General features: G+C 49.5%; 1 protein-coding gene across 7 annotated transcripts in view; it reads left to right on the top strand.

Annotated features, from left to right (window-relative positions):
• The first annotated feature begins 121 nt into the window (after nt 1-121).
• The window catches only part of UBE2V1 (ubiquitin conjugating enzyme E2 V1), a 33,780-nt gene continuing 18,059 nt past the window's right edge, over nt 122-15,842 (top strand). Inside the window, exons 1-2 of one of the 7 annotated variants that reach the window (XM_058685943.1) lie at nt 2,415-2,430; nt 3,657-3,751. In XM_058685943.1, the coding sequence (XP_058541926.1) occupies nt 3,725-3,751 (27 nt within the window). In that variant the 5' untranslated portion in view covers nt 2,415-2,430; nt 3,657-3,724. Of the gene's footprint in view, nt 228-2,265; nt 2,431-2,668; nt 2,858-3,656; nt 3,752-4,181; nt 4,592-15,842 lie in introns of those variants that run through there. The other 6 variants (XM_058685932.1, XM_058685936.1, XM_058685935.1 and 3 more) reach the window with 6 other exon arrangements.

Below are 15,842 nucleotides of genomic sequence, written 5' to 3'. Positions count from 1 at the left end.
TAAATATCAGCTAGTGTCCCCTCCTCCCTCTGTGCTAAAGAGTTTTATCAAAGCATTTCATCTCTACAGCAACCCTATGAGGTTGATACTATCAACCCCGCCCCGCCACCCCACCCCTTTTCAGAAGGGGGAACTGATGCCAAAAGAGATTCAAGTCTCTTGCCTAAAGTCACAAAGCAAAGGGAGTGGTGAAGGAAGACAGAAACCCAGAAAATTTCACTCCGGAGGTGAGTCCACTTTAGGAGCCCAAATGCTTCCCACTTGCTACTGAGGCTTTCCAATGACCCAGAGTCCAAGGCAAATATTTTCTGTGCTCTTCATGATAAACTTGAATCACGTGATAAACGGGACACTCTCAAGGTGATTACCTGTTGCCAGTGCTGGGAAGGAGACGCACGTGGCACTTTGAGAATCAATTGTAGCTGAATCCGACCAGGTTGGAGAAATCAAGGAAAGTTTCCCTGAGGGGGTGGTGCTGGATCTGAGAACTGAAGAGCGGAAGAGCGCAGTCAAAAGCCCTAAGGGTAGAGGGCACGTGTTGCAGAGGGCTTGAAAAAGGCCAGTGTTGCTGGAGAGGTACTGGCAAGTCTCAGAGGTACAGGCTGTGTTAAGGAGGGGGGAAAGAGGCACCCAGGGTGCAAATTTTAGGGAAGTATTCACTTGCAGGATAGTGCAGGGGCAGAACTGAGACCGAAGACTAAAAGTCTCCTTAAATGAGGCTTAAGTGAAAGCTCTAGACATCTCACAGGTGTCTTACTGATCCCGCCCTGGGCCTTTGGTTAGGGTGGCCATCCATCGTGGTTTGCCCAGAAGAGTCCTGTTGTCCTGGCACGATTGTCCCGGGCCTTCTTTGAATCCGACGCTCCTCTTAGTCGGAGGAGCATTCTATGGTCACGTGACTTGTAGAGCCTATTTTATCACAAGGAAATGGGGAGCCACTGAAAGATTTAACTGAAGGGTGTTTTGAGCAAATTCTGCCTGCCACACAGAGACTGGACCATGGGGGCAAGAATAAAGGGTGCTGAGGTCACCCAAGCGGGAGACAAGGACAGCCAACCCTAAGTAAGAGAAATAAATGGAGAACCAGGTGATGCAATGGATGTGCTGGATGAGAGCTTCCCATTTCCTTGTTCCCTGTACTGAAAGTACCTGTCCTTCCTCTGCCAGGGTTAGCTGTGTTACCTTGAGGCAGTCCCTTTACCTCGCAGCTTGTTTGTACATCCGTTTCAGGGCTTCTAAGACCATTTACAATAAAGGAGCAGTCCCTTCTTGGATTTAATATATATTTGCAAACATGTGTCTGTAGGACCTTTGCACATGCTGCTCCCTCTATCTCCTAATCATTCAGTTTCAGTTTCTTTTTTTTTTTTTTTTAAGATTTTTTAACGTTTATTTATTTTTGAGACAGAGAGAGACAGAGCATGAACGGGGGAGGGTCAGAGAGAGAGAGGGAGACACAGAATCCGAAACAGGCTCCAGGCTCTGAGCTGTCAGCACAGAGCCCGACGCGGGGCTCGAACTCACAGACCGCGAGATCATGACCTGAGCCGAAGTCGGCCGCCTAACCGACCCAGCCACCCAGGCGCCCCTCAGTTTCAGTTTCAATGTGACCACTTTAGGAGGCCCCTGCTGCCTCGTCCCTGCTTTACTCTCCATCCTATCATAGTTATATATTCTTTCCTATTTCTTTGTTAACTGGCTATCTCTGATTAAAATGTAAGCCCGTAAGAGCAGACTTCAGGGGTATGTATCCGTTCCCACAACCTAGCACAGCGCCTAGCACATAGTTGTTCTTAGTAAATATTTCTTTGGATGAATAAATGGATTGATAAGTGAGTGAATGAATGAGTGAATGCTTTCTCTGACAACTTAATGCCCCCAAACATTCTCTGGCCAGGGAGCATGGATCCTGGAAGCAAGACATTTCTGGCCTGGGTTCAAATTCAGACTTAGTCACTTAACTGCTAACTTGTGATAAATCGCTTAACCCTCCTCAGCTTCATTTCTCACATTAATCCCGACCTGGTAGAAATATCGTGAGGCTCCAGCTAGATAGGAAAACGCTCGCAGCGAAATAGGTAACTTTTTTTAAGGTTTCTTTTCTTCTGTATCTTTCATAATCGAGTCCTCCCAAGTCCGATCACCCCCGCCCTTCTCACCAAGCACCTCAATAACTCCCTCGCACCCGAGCCGGGAGGGACATGCAGGTTGCTGGGCCCTCCCGCACACAAATGTTTCCTCCCTCTGAAAAGGCAGGGAAAAAAACCTTCCCGGCAACGGGTCGCGCGGTCGGCGTAGCGGGCGTCAGCGGTGTCGTCTGCGCAGGCGCGGACGCCTGCGCAGAAGGGCCCGGGGAAACGGGTGGGGGGGTGAAGAAGGGGCCGGCCTTCGAGCGACAGCGACGCAAGATGGCAGCCACCACGGGCTCGGGTGAGCTGGGGCGCCGGACCCGGCCTGCCGAGGGGGCGCGGGCTCGGGCCAGGGACTGGGGACCCGCAAAGGCCCTAGCAGCGGGACCAGGGCCTCTGCGCTGCCTCTGTCTGCTGGGCTCCGCGGCGGCGACCCTGGCGGCCAGAGTGGGGAGGAGGAGCAGGCGGTGGCCGGAAGCACGGGCGGGGGCCTGAGGGGCCTGTGGGCGGCGCGGCGGGGCTCACAGGCTTCCCCGGGCGGCGTGAGGGCCCTGTTGGGAGGAAGGACCCGGCCCCAAGGCAATGCTGAGCGGCCGGAGCTATCGAGGGGCGAGCCCAGAGGCACTCCTGAGGAGACGAGGCTGGCGGCTCTGGGGGAGATCCAGGGGTCCCCTAGAGGATAAGGAAGCGCCCCTAAATGGATGAGAGTCCTTTACCGGGTGATGGAGGTCCGAGTGAGGGGGTGGCCATCCTTGGGATGTCCGTTTGGCGGGGACTTCAGAGAACCCCTTAGGACGGATGGAGGGAGAAAACGATCTCAAGGGGGTGACCGAGGATCCTCCGTTGGTTAAGGGGACGGCTAAATCTCTATGTCGCTTGGAAAGGGGGCGTCTTGGCGTGGCTGGTTTTGGCGGAGCGGGGGGGATTAAGGGCATCAGGACTGGCGAAGTGAGAAGGGAAAACGATCTCTCAGATTCCAAAGGGGAACGACCCCGTCGTGATCGGGCTTTTCTTTGAGGAGACATGTTAGGTTTTAGGAGCCAAGCTCTGAGTGGGGCAGCGGTGGAAACTTTCGACATTGGGTGAATTGGACGCCCTGGGGGGTACCTGTTCGGTGCGGGAGGTCCACCGAGGGAAGCCACATGCGATGGTTGAGAGTGGGGGAAAGTTCAGAGATGTTTCTCTCCGAAAAGAAAAATCTCCTCTCTTGGGTGAGGGAAGCATGCCCTAGCAGTGCCTGTTTTACGGAGACGGTCACTCCGTTCCACTCCTTTGGGCGTTGGGAAAAGATAAGTGGGTTCAGCTCAGCAGTTCCCTGTTGAGTGGATGGGTATGGGGAGAGGGACAAGCGAAATGAGAAGTCTGGGTGACTGGGGCAGGCAAGCCGAGCAAATCCCCATCTCCAGGATGCGGCAGAGGGAATAAGGGGGCTGTACTTTGGAGGAGGTGGGGGTGCTCCCAGTCTCGTGTAGGTAGAGGGAAGCAGCATTTATTTTGAGACCGGATTCGCTGTTCTACACTCTTTAGATGGGCCAGAGGATCAGATCACGAAGAGTCCGTTTCCGAGTTAACGTTCCGCAAATGGGCATCAGGGGATGGACTCAGATGGCCTTCTTGAGGAGGTAGGGTGAGGATTAGCTGGGGGAGGTCCCCCAGAGACGCTGATAAGGTAAGAGAGAATCCAGAAGTGCAGGATTTGGGGGAAGACTCAGTGTCCCCCTTATGGAGAGGCGGCTGTACCTGTCGGCCAAGGAGGTCCTCTCAAATGTGGGGACGACGGGTGACGTCTGATGAAGCAGGCAGGGCCGCCAGCCCGGCTACTGAAATCCTCTGGCTAGCTAAGGCCACAGCATCAGCGCTGTCAGGGGAGGTGACCTAAAGGGAACGGGGCGACGGGAGTCCCGTCTTTCCGGGGCGATGCGCCTCCAGTGTCCCAGGGAGCCATCCTTGTCTGTTTCAGTGGCCGTGGAGGGGACCGAAGTGACCTGTCACAAGCTGCCTTTTAAACTTAAAGCAGTGGGGTCCTTTTAAGCAGTGGGGTCCTCCGGGGGGAGGGAGGAGACCACACATCCTTTTCCTGGAGTTTGGTTTCAGCTGGAATAGTGCTGAGTCAACTCGTCTTGCACGATCCTGCCACAGAAGAGAGAGGCTGAGTCAGGCCAGCCTGCTGTGGGAAACTTCGCACCAGAATAGCACCCCTGTCAGGTTGCTAGGAAGTGGGGGGCACCGCGTGCCCGTGGCAGCCAGCGTTATGGTTGCCTTGCAGCTCAGCCCTGTGTGCAGGCACTTGAGATTGGCCACCTACAGTCCGGCTTAGCAGCTACTTGATTCTAACTTCTTGAGGCCCTGCCAGTTGATGATAGCTTCACGAATGCTACCGCAGTCAGATCAGACCTCGTCGGCTGCTGTCCTAATGTCAAGAGCACTTGGCATGGTTTGGGTGACAAGGAGCAGGCTCCCAGGTGCTCCAACACGGGCTTCCCGAAAGTCCTTTGTCTGTTTATTCAACAGATGTTTTTCGAGGGCCTGTTGTGTCCCCTTGTGAGCCGTGGGTGACAGGGACACAGCCCCTGGCCTTCAGGGGCTTCCACTCTAGTCGGGAAGAAAGCCGCCAAAGGAGTAAATAATGATTAAGGCAGTTTCAGATAGCAGCTGGCGCTACGAAGGAAATTGTGCGACGTGATAAAGAGCAGGTGGGGAGGTGATCTGGGAAGATGACATTTGAACGGGTAGAAGGGATGGCAGGAGCCAGCCCGACGGTGTGCATCGTAGGCGGGGGAGGCGGGGACAGTGAGTGCAAAGGCCTCATGGCAGGACCAAGCTCAGCGTCCTGAAAGAACAGCTTAAAGGCCTTCCTGTGCAAGAGAGGCTTGCTAAGGAGATGAGTTGAAGAGCTCTAGCTTTGGATTTTATTAAGTGTGAAGGAAAGCCATCGAGTGAGCGAGTGGTGTGCATTAGACCTTCAGTAACTGTTTGTTGAATGAATGAATGAACGAACGAGTCTTAAAAGGAGGGGAACGACACAATCTGGCCTGTGCAGTGAAGGAGTGCCGAGTGCCGAGGGTAGAGGCAGAAGGGCCTTAGTTGGGTTAAACCAAAACGAATGTTCAGGCTTCTGCTCTCTAACCCTGAGAAGTCACTCAGGTTGGTCAGGGGCCCCGAGGCCTTCCTTAGGTTTAGAACCAGCCACCTGATGAACCTGTGCCCTCGTTGCCAGGAAACAGCTGGGAAGCCTGTGAGTTCCTGTAAAGGGCTGCCCTTCATTTTCTTTTGGTCCAGCACCTTGGCATCTCCCTTGGTTCTGCGCTGCATGAGTTCTGCACAGACCCTAGAGGGTGGTACTGTGAAAAGCCCCCGAGACTCCTTCAGGATGCCCGTGCTGTGGCGGGTGACTGCCTCCGCCGTGGCCAGGATTGCGGGGCCTCAGGCCCTTGGCTGCCAGGCCCGTCGTCTCACCCAGCATCCCACGGGCTTCCCTGACAGTTGCCCAGCAAACCTGAGTGCCCCAAGAGTAACCCCTGATGGGGTGTGATTTTAAGTTTGCATTCGCTGGAGTGGCCTCCTCTACACATTCAGCATATGTGCAGACTTGACCTTGTGGGCAGTGGGGGCTCAGGAGCCCTCCGTTCCATTCAGGGGTGTTCCCAGAGAGCTGGAGGTGGGAGATGAGAGCCTGTAGTCCGGGAAGTTGGGCTTGGTCCCTTGTGTCTCGCTGTGTGAACGTCTTGTGCCGCTTGTGGCCGCCTGCCTCTTGTACAGCGTGGGCCCTGCGTTCGGGAGAACCGCTCACCTGCCTCGCGCTCCGCTGGTGGGGGGGGGGAAGCGCTGTGTTGGGCCAGTACGACCTGTTGCTCTCTTCAATTCCCAAGGTTCATTGTGACGATTGTGATGTTCCCCTTCGTGGGAACTTTCGAACCGTGCTTTTCACTCCACCACACGCTCTCTCTCCTGCCCCTTCCCTCTCACCTGAACTGTAACTACAGTACTTTGATGAAGGTGGAATACAAAAGGTGAAGTCGGGAATCCTCTGTTTAATTCCGAAAGGCCCCAGTTGAAGGACAGAGCAGTGTCTTTGGTGGAGTAAACGTTTAACACTAAGATACTTCAGAGTTTTCCGGGTAATTTGACTTCCCTGTTATGTCATCTCATGCAATGCTCCACAGCCTAATGGGCTGACCGGGGAAAGCACTGTCCCCACGTCATTGCTGGGGGAGATGGGTGGCTGAGCGGTGGCACTGAGACCAGAGCCCCGGGGTTTTGCTCCACTGCCCTCCCCAACCCTCTCCAGTACCTTAGCAAAGAAACGGAAAGGCGTGGAGTTGGGCGTATGGCCTTCCTAGGTCTTGGGGTGTTTCATTGATCTTGGTAGGAGAAAGGGCTTTAAGGAGAAGGATCTGCCAGCTGTAGTAGCAGGGTCCCTGGCCACTGTTTGTCCCCTTCTGGGTAACGTGCTGTCCTGTGAGCGTGAAGTCCACTTTTAAGGACGTTCTTTCTTGTGCCTTATACTCGGTACCTCATACTCACTGGGCTTGGGGCCCCTCGTGTCACGTACGAAGCAGGACTTTGTCTTCCATCACGTGCAGGCCCTTCAGACTTCTTTTGAAAGAGCACTTCTGGGGCTGACTGTGTGCTAGACGCGGGTTTCAGTTCAGTCAAATTAAATGATCTCAGTCCTCCCGGCAGAAATTTGAGACCCGTGTCTGTCCTGAAGCTGAGAAAATCGACCCAGAGAGGGGAAAGGACTTGCCTGGGGCGCAGAGCCAGTGATGTGTAGAGCTAGGGTGCAGGGCCTGGGGCAGTTCTGCTTCAGGGCGCGTGCTCTCGGCCATATTCTCATTCTTCCAGCCCCCTTTGCCTCCTCTCCAGCCAGGCGTCTCACATTCCTTCAGCCCCTCACAGGTCTGTTGACATTTCCGACTCGGCCCAGTGTCTTTCACGGGTGGATAGTCGCGGCCCTCAGGTAGGATTCTTTCCTCACCCTTCCACCCACCCATCACAAGTCCAGGAGGTATAAGCCAACAAGAGATGCCCGATCCTCCTCTCCGTCTCTACTGTTGCCGTTCTTGCCCAACCAGAACCATCTGTCTCTCCCCTGGAAGACTGCAGAAGCCAGCTTCCGGTCTTGCCCTTTTCCAGTCCATTCTCCAGAGGAGGCGCGTGAACTCTTGCAGACCAAAAGCGGAAACCGCCACTCCCCTGCAGAAAGCCCTCAGAATCAAATCACCCTGTGCTTAGAATCACGTCATTCTCTTTTCCGAGGCGGAGACGGCCCTCTGTGATCTGGGTCTGGCCCACCCCCTGACCTCATGCGGTATCACGCACACCTCTGCTCTTGCTCCGACCCCTTTGGGAATGCTCTGCCCCCACATCTTCACGTGATTGGCTGCCTCTTGTTCTTCAGGTCTCCTCTCTCCAGAAAGGCCATCCCTAACGACCCCCATTCGGTGTAGTCTTTTGAGTCATTATCACATGTCTCCTCTGTCCTTCTAAAGCACTCACCTTGGGGCACCTGGGTGGCTCAGTGGGTGAAACGTCCAACTTCGACTCAGGTCATGATCTTGTGGTTCGTGATTTCAAGCCTCACGTCGGGCTCTGTGCCGACAGCTCAGGGCCTGGAGCCTGCTTCGGATTCTGTGTCGCCCTCTCTCTCTGCCCCTCCCCTGCTCGTGCTCCTATGTCCTCGGCACCCAGCATAGTCCCTTTCCCTAACATAGTAGGTGCTCGGTAAATATTTGTTGACTGTTGCAGTGAATTAATCAAAGGTCTCACCTTGATGTGGCCAATATGTAAATTTGACAGATTTTGGAGGAACAGTGTGTCTGGTAAGACAGAAGCAAAAGTGACTGACTCTTCAGCTTTTCAAAAAGAAAAGCCCTTGTCCTGATTAGTTGCTGTTTCTAAAGGGACTTTAGCATAGACTTAACTCTGTCCCGACACACTTCCCACATCTTATTCTTTGTCTCCACCCCTGTCAGAAAATCTGGTCCTTGTCCCTGGCCACCCTAGTGTCAGAGAAACACAAGGTCACCAGCTGTCGGTTGTCCCATTGTGTGGACTGTAAAGATAGATCGCCACTGTTTCTTCCCCTGGATTGGCAGTTCTTAAACTAGTGTGCATCCGCATCACCAGGATTGCTTGTTCAGTTGCTGGGCTCCACCCTTAGAGTTGTAGTGTTCTGGGATGGGGCCTGCGAATTTACATTTCTCGTGGGTTCCCAGATGATGTGTAGGCTGCAGGGCTGGGGACCATACTCGGAGGACCATTGCTGTAGAGGAGAGAAAACACCTCCTCTGGGGAGCCAGACTGCACTGGCCAGTTGCTCAGGAATAAAAGTTACCCGCTGCCAACTTTCTGTCTACTTTTCAGGAACATTGAAGCTGGTGCATCACCTTCCAGGCCTCCTTATTTTCCAAGACAGAAGCAGCACCAGACTCCTAGCTCAGTTCACTATCTTCTTAAAATAGGCAACCAAACCAGTTTTAACTGGCAACTTTCAGGAGAAACCTGTGAGGCTTGGTCAGGCCAGGGTTTTCCAAGATTGCATGTTGTATAATAGCAGCTGCTTGGTGGCCGTGATTTTCCCAAAAGATGTTTTAAAGGGCTTCAAATCGATTTCGTACCACAAATATTTTAATAGGTGGCTGTGTTTCATATTACTGCATTAAATGTTTTACTATGACATGGTATAAAACCCTATCAAATATTCATGCTTTTTCAACCTGGTTGTCATATTTTCTTTGTAATATCCTGCAGCTGCTGACTTTTCAGTTTATATTTAGCCGGGAGAATAACTGGCTGACTTTCGATACTGACACAGATCCAGGAAAAATCCTTCTGGAAGGAATTCTGAAGTAACAGGAACAAATATTTTCTTTTTAAAAATCTTGGATTACTGTGGCATTTTAGCACCTTGGTGAAGTTATCTTAACATCTTCATGTTAACTTTTTCATAGTCTGTTAAGATTAGTTAAGAGTTCATTTTTACATCCTCTGTACTGCCCCTTGAAGCTGTTTCTCCAGCTGTCCTTTGGTGTCAGATTCACACAGATATTAGGAATCTTCAAAAGCCATGGCAATTAAACATATATTAGAGCATTCTTAAGTTTTTCTGATCTGTTATGCTTCAGTTCTTTGGCACGTGTGGATTTAATTTTTATTTTTATTTTTTTTTTTTTTTAATTTTTTTTTTTTCAACGTTTTTTTATTTATTTTTGGGACAGAGAGAGACAGAGCATGAACGGGGGAGGGGCAGAGAGAGAGGGAGACACAGAATCGGAAACAGGCTCCAGGCTCCGGGCCATCGGCCCAGAGCCTGACGCGGGGCTCGAACTCACGGACCGCGAGATCGTGACCTGGCTGAAGTCGGACGCTTAACCGACTGCGCCACCCAGGCGCCCCATAATTTTTAAATATAGTCGCTGAAGAAGCACCTGGGTGGCTCAGTCAGTTAAGAGGTGATGATCTCACAGTTCATGGGTTCAAGCCCTGCATCGGGCTTTGAGCTGACAGCACAGAGCCTGCTTGGGATCCTCTGTCTTCCTCTTTCTGGGCCCCTTCCCTGTTCGTGCTGTCTCTCAAACATAAATAAACATTTAAATATATTCAGTGAAATCCTATGTTAAAATTAGTATATCACAATTTTAAGCTTATACTCTCCATTTGGGATGGGATGAAGTCCTAACTTATGACTGGTGCACTCACAAGGTCTGTAGGATCCATCCATCCATCCATCCATCCATTTATTTATTTATTTATTTATTTAATATTTTATTTTTAGATAATCTCTACCCAACATGGGGCTCAAACTCACAGCCCCAGGATCAAGAGTCACATGGTTTACCGACTGAGCCAGTCAGGCACCCCTGAACTCCACCAATATTTGGATTTATATCCCTGGATGGGCCCTGAAGTTCTAGCACTAGGGCATAGTCAGGCCATTTGGAGTTGAGTGTGCTTGCTTTGTAGAAAATACTGATGTAATAACTTCATACACAGTTTCTATGGTTTAGAATATCAGTAACATGCTTTCATCTATGTTTTCTGAAACAAAGTTCATTTTGTAGTGAAGAATCCTTTGACTTGTGTGGTTTGGGTGAAAAACCAGTTTTCCTTCATTGAAAAAAAATGTAGGTTTCCCTGAAAGTGTCTATTATACTTGATTTAAAAAAGCTAGTTATCAATTTTTAATGATCTCAAAAGACGTTAGGTATCTGCGTTAGTTACAGGGTAGCAGTGTTCAGTGTCTTGGCCACATAGACCACGTTAGAGTTTACGGTGGGAAAGGAAGAGTTGGGTTGCCTGGGGGCTCGGTTGGTTGAGCGTCCACCTCTTGATTTTGGCTCAGGTCATGAACTCCCAGTTTGGGATCAAGCCCCACATCGGACTTTGCGTTGACAGTGCAGAGCCTGCTTGGGATTCCCTCTCCCTCTCCCTCTCTCTCTCTCTCCCTCCCCCTCCCTCCCTCCCTCCCTCTCCCTCCCCCTCCCTCCCCCTCCCTCCCTCCCTCTCCCTCTCCCTCTCCCTCTCCCTCTCCCTCCCCCTCCCTCCCTCTCTCTCTCTCTCTCTCTCTCTCTCTCTCTCTGCCCCTCCCCTGCTGACACTCTTCTTTCTCATAATAAATAAATAAACAAACAAAAAGGGGAAGGAAGAGTTGGTGCTGTTTCTCCAATCAGGAAATGTTTATTAAGTACCATTATAGGACAGGTAACATAACAGATTCAGGGGAGGCAGGGTTGAATGAGTCACAGCTCTAACTCAAGAAGCTCCAAGAGTGAGTCAGACAATAAAAAGGAAATAAAATAAAATGTAAAGAAAAAGAAAAGGCCCGGCACAGACATTGTGTGAGGGTAAAGGTATGTGAGAGAGGGGTGCTTGACAAGACCTCTGTAGACTGCCTGGTTTTCTAATTTAAGATTCCGATTTCTTCTCAAGATCATTCAGAATTCAATGTGTAACTTGCCTTGGGCTACTGAAAATCCATACTCAGCCCCTTTGATAATCTTTATGATGTCAAGAATTTCTTTTAATAGTGCTATGAGTGTTTCTGTGCTGTATTTTCAGAAATAAACAGAGTTGCAGAGTTAGGGTTTTGTGACATCGAACATCATTCATTCTGAAATAAGATCCCTTGCTAGCACCCAGCCACCCATTCATCCGTTCACCAAGCATTTGAGTGCATACTCTGGCAAGGCACTCCTTGAGGGGTTGGAGATTTGGCGTGAACCAGAGATGAAGCTTTGCTCTCATGAAGCTTATTTTTGTTCAGATGGGGAGAGACAGTAAACCACTAATGAAGTAGAAATGAATATATTTAAAATGTCAAGTGGTAACAAGTGCTGTGAAGAAAAAAAAAGCAAGATGGGGCACCTGGGTAGCTCAGTCTGTTAAGTGTCCCACTTTGGCGCAGGTCATGGTCTCACAGCTCGTGAGTTCGAGCCCCGCGTCGGGCTCTGTGCCGACAGCTCGGAGCCTGGAGCCTGCTCCGGATTCTGTGTCTCCCTCTCTCTCTGCCCCTCCCCCACTCACGCTCTGTCTCTGTCTCTCAAAAAATAAATAAACGTTAAAAATAATTTTTTTAAAGAAGAGGCAAAATAAGGCAATGGGAAGCTCAACCTTTGTGAGGAATAAGCCAGCCAGCCCACTGGCCATTCAGAGAATTCTAGGGTGAGGGAACAGCATGTGCGAAAGCAGAAAGTAAGGTTGCGCATTTGTTCAGGAACCGAAAGAGGGGTGGTATGGCTGAAGGAGGACGAGGGGCCAGGGAGGGGGTGGCAGGAAACGATGCAGGAGGTGCAGGTGGTGCTCTGGAGGGTGTGTGCTGGGCCAGTTGGAGGGGTGGCTGAGTGATGGAAGTGAACTTACTTTAGAAAGCTAACTGTGGAGACTAGACTGCAGGTACAGGCCAGGTAGGCTGAGCAACCAGTTGGGAAGCGGAGAGGGCATGGACTGCAGGGATCACAGTGGAGATGGTGAAAATGGGCCACGTTTGGAATACATCTGGAAATGGGTTGGGTATAGGGTGTAAGGCAAAGAGTTCTCATCTCGACTTCCAAGATCTTTGGCCAGAGCAATCTGGTAAACGTGCCACATACTGGGATTGAGGAGTGGGTCGTTTTTGTGTTTTTCGAGGAGTACAAGGCAAGTTCTGTTTGGAAGTGTTTTTAGAGTCTTAGTAGCCATCTAAACGGACATGTCAGGGAGGCTGTTATTGGACATGTAAATTGGAAAGTCTCCAGCCTCTTTGGTCTGAGTAAAATCGCTTGGGGATGCCTAAGTAGAGTAGACGGAAAGGCAGAGGGCTACGGGCTCTGCCCTGAGGTCAGGCAGGCAGTATTCGGAGGTCAGGGAGGTGCAGCCAAGCAGCCAGTGAGGTAGGACGAGAACCTGAGGCCCAGGGAAGCCCAGGAGTTGCCACTGGAGCTCCAGGAAGTGGGGGTGGGAGCTGAAAATTTGGCCAGAGGGTGCTCCTGGTGCCCCTGACCAGAGTGGTTTCGGTGGGTGACTAGGTGGAAAGGGCTGATTGGAGTAGGTACAAGTAAGGTGAAGAATGGCAGACAGGGAATCAGGACAGCCTTTTTGAGGTTTTTTGCTAAGAAGGAACAAAGAAATGTGATGGTAACTAGAAGGGATATGGAGTCAAGTGAGGGGTTTGTTTTGTATTTTATGATCTGTGATACAATGTGCCAAAGACGGTGACTCGATAAAAAAAAAATCACTGCTTTACAGGTTTTATCTCATTGATTCTTCCTTGCCACCCATAGAGGCAGAGAGTGACGGCATCCCCGTTTTGCTAAGGCTCAAGGTAACTGGTAAAGTCGCACAGCTAAGGTTACGAGGAAGCTGTGGACTTGATCTGGACTTGATCCCAGATCTATGCTCTTAATCCTGTGTGGAAAGATCGTAGAATTTTCTCTAGAGTACACTCTGATTCTTTTTTGTGGGAAATAACTTAGCCATTGCTCTGACGAGCATTTAGAAAATAGAATGGTGGGGCGCCTGGATGGCTCAGTGGGTTAAGCATTTGACTTCAACTCAGGTCCTGATTATCTCATGGTTCCTGAGTTCAGGCCCCACATCAGGCTGTCTGCTATCAGCACAGAGTCTGCTTTGGGTCCAGTGTCCCCCTCTCAGTGCCCCTCCCCAGCTTGTGTGTGCTTTCTCTCTCAAAAATAAATAAAACATAAAAAAAAAAAAAAAAAAAGAATGGTATGGGGTGCCTAACTGATTCAGTCATTAGAGGATGCGACTCTTGATCTTGGGGTTGTAAATTTGAGCCCCACGTTGGGTGTAGAGATTGCTTAAAAACAAAATCTTTTTAAAAATAATAACAAATAGAATGATAGACCAGGTATTCTCATGATTGTATGCTTGTGACATCTAAAAATAATTTATGTCATTTATACCATGCAAGGAAGCATGGGTGACTTAGTGCTTTTTTTTTTTTTTAAAGTTTATTTATTTATTAGAGAGAGAGAGCGAGAGAACACAGAAGTGGGGGGGGGGGGGCGGACAGAAGGGTAGACAGAGGATCCAAAGTGGGCTCCGTACTGGTTGCAGAGAACCCAGTGTGGGGCTCGAACCCACAAACTGCAAGATCATGACCTGAGCCAAAGTCTACTCTTAACCAACTGAGCCACCCAGGCACCCTGTATTTATTTTTTATAAAATGGGGTTTGCATACCTTTTTATTCTCTCCCCCACCCCAATTTTGGATTTATCAACAAATTCTTATGCAAAGCCTGTTTTTATGTCACGTTGTAAAAATGGGAACTATGGCCATACTCATGCAAATTTATATGCATGCCTTAAATCTCTTAACATTCCTCTGTTTCCCACCCCCTGGGCCTATAAGAAGTTGACTAGATGTTCTGTCCCAATATTTGCTCCAAGCAAATGCTTCTGGCTCTGCATCCTGAGGTTAATGGTTGCACAGCCCTCACCTGGCCTCTGATCCTTCCCAGCCCACCCTGAACATTACCCGGGAGATTCGCTTTATCTCTAGTCCTACTCAGAGTCTTGTAGCTCCCGCCGGTGCTTCTGAGGATCAAGTCCAGTCCCTCTCCGTCCCACCTCTTTAGCTTTCATCAAATTCAGAGGGGCCTAGGACCCCTCAGAGGTAAAACAGAACAAAACAACAAAACCATTGTTCTGTGATAGGTTATATTTCTGTCATCCAAAGTTTTGATGCTGTTCTGTTTCATTGAACTTTGTGTATATCTCGTTTCCATAGTGAGACTTTATACTCCACTTGGGAGACTTCTGTTTTTCTTTCATAGTCGCTATAAAGGTCTAGCGTGGGATTGGATAAGTGTTGGGTGTTATTGCACACAAAGAAAGTTGTGTACATATATGTTACTGACATTCATATATAAGGAAATTCTGACAAGCAGGTAAAAAGCCTGGAAGAGAGAGAGAGAATCCCAAGCAGGCTCTGCACCCTCCACGGCGCACAAACCGTGAGATCAGGACCTGAACCCAAGAGTCGGATGAGTAACTGACTGAACCACCCAGACTCCCCCCCCTAGCAAACTTTTAATTACACTCCTGAGACGTGTGGGTATTTTGCCTGAAGTGTGGAGTGAGCTCAGTTTTACGCATGTTAAACATGGTGAACCCCAAATGGTGCCTTACCGAGTAGAGTTTAGTAAACCAGCTAACCGGGTGCTAATCAGCCCCTGCTGTTTAAATATCAGAAAAACTAAATGAACCACTCCATAGTTTTATAATTTCTGATTTCTGCTAGCTGTCGTTATTCCCCAAACTCTGCTTTTAGTCAGCTCTTGAGTGAAAATAAAAGTTTATGTCTTAGTAAAATAAATTCAGGGTAACAGTGCTGTTTTAGAGCTATAGTTTGTGGACTTAAACTCTTCAATATTTAGCTAAACAAAGGTCAAAAGAGCACTGCACCCGCCGGTGCCAGATTCGCCCAGTGTTGATCAATCTCACCCTTCTGACAAAAGAAAGGGTTTAAAGTATTCTCTCAGCTAAGTCCAGGATGTTAAAGATCAGAGAGACTTTTTTTAAGTTACGTATTATTTATTTTTGAGAAAGAGAGAGTGGGAGCAGGGAAGGGGCAGAGAGCAGGCTCCGTGCTGTCAGTTTAAGAGCCCAAGCATCGCAGAGCCTGACGTGGGGCTCGAACTCATGAAACTGTGAGATCGTGACCTAAGCCGAAATCAAGAGTCGGACGGATGCTCAACTGATGGAACCACCCAGGCGCCCCAGGATCAAAGAGATTCTTGAGAACGATTAGGTGAGCCCCAGCTGTTGTAAAATGGTGGTCCATAAGCTGAATCGGACCGACAGATACTTGGCCAGAGCAAAGGAGTGACTGCGCCCTTTAGACAGACATATATTTTCCAGCTCACCTGAGTTCTTAATACTCCCGTTTTAAGCCAGCCATTAAAGAGAATTTGTAAAGCCATACCACTCTTCTCACTAATTTTCTTTTGTTCTTTGGAAAGTGTAGTTCTTTCATAAGATATGTTATTTATCTCAACACATGATGGTTTGTTGTGCTTAGTTGTAAATGAATTTTTAAAAAATTTTTCAGTTTTATTTTTTTATAAGTTTGTTTATTTTGAGAGAGAGAATGTGTGTAACTGGGGGAGGGGCAGAGAGAGACAATCCCCAGCAGGCTTGGCGCTCGCTGTCAGAGCAATCCCACCAACCTGAGCAGAAATCAGGAGTCGGATGCTTAACTGACCTGAGCCA

Source organism: Neofelis nebulosa, chromosome 9 (assembly GCF_028018385.1).
Source record: "Neofelis nebulosa isolate mNeoNeb1 chromosome 9, mNeoNeb1.pri, whole genome shotgun sequence".
In the NCBI taxonomy this organism is placed as follows: Eukaryota; Metazoa; Chordata; class Mammalia; order Carnivora; family Felidae; genus Neofelis; species Neofelis nebulosa.
Note: the sequence above shows the minus strand (reverse complement) of the source record. Positions and strands in the feature narration are given on the sequence as shown.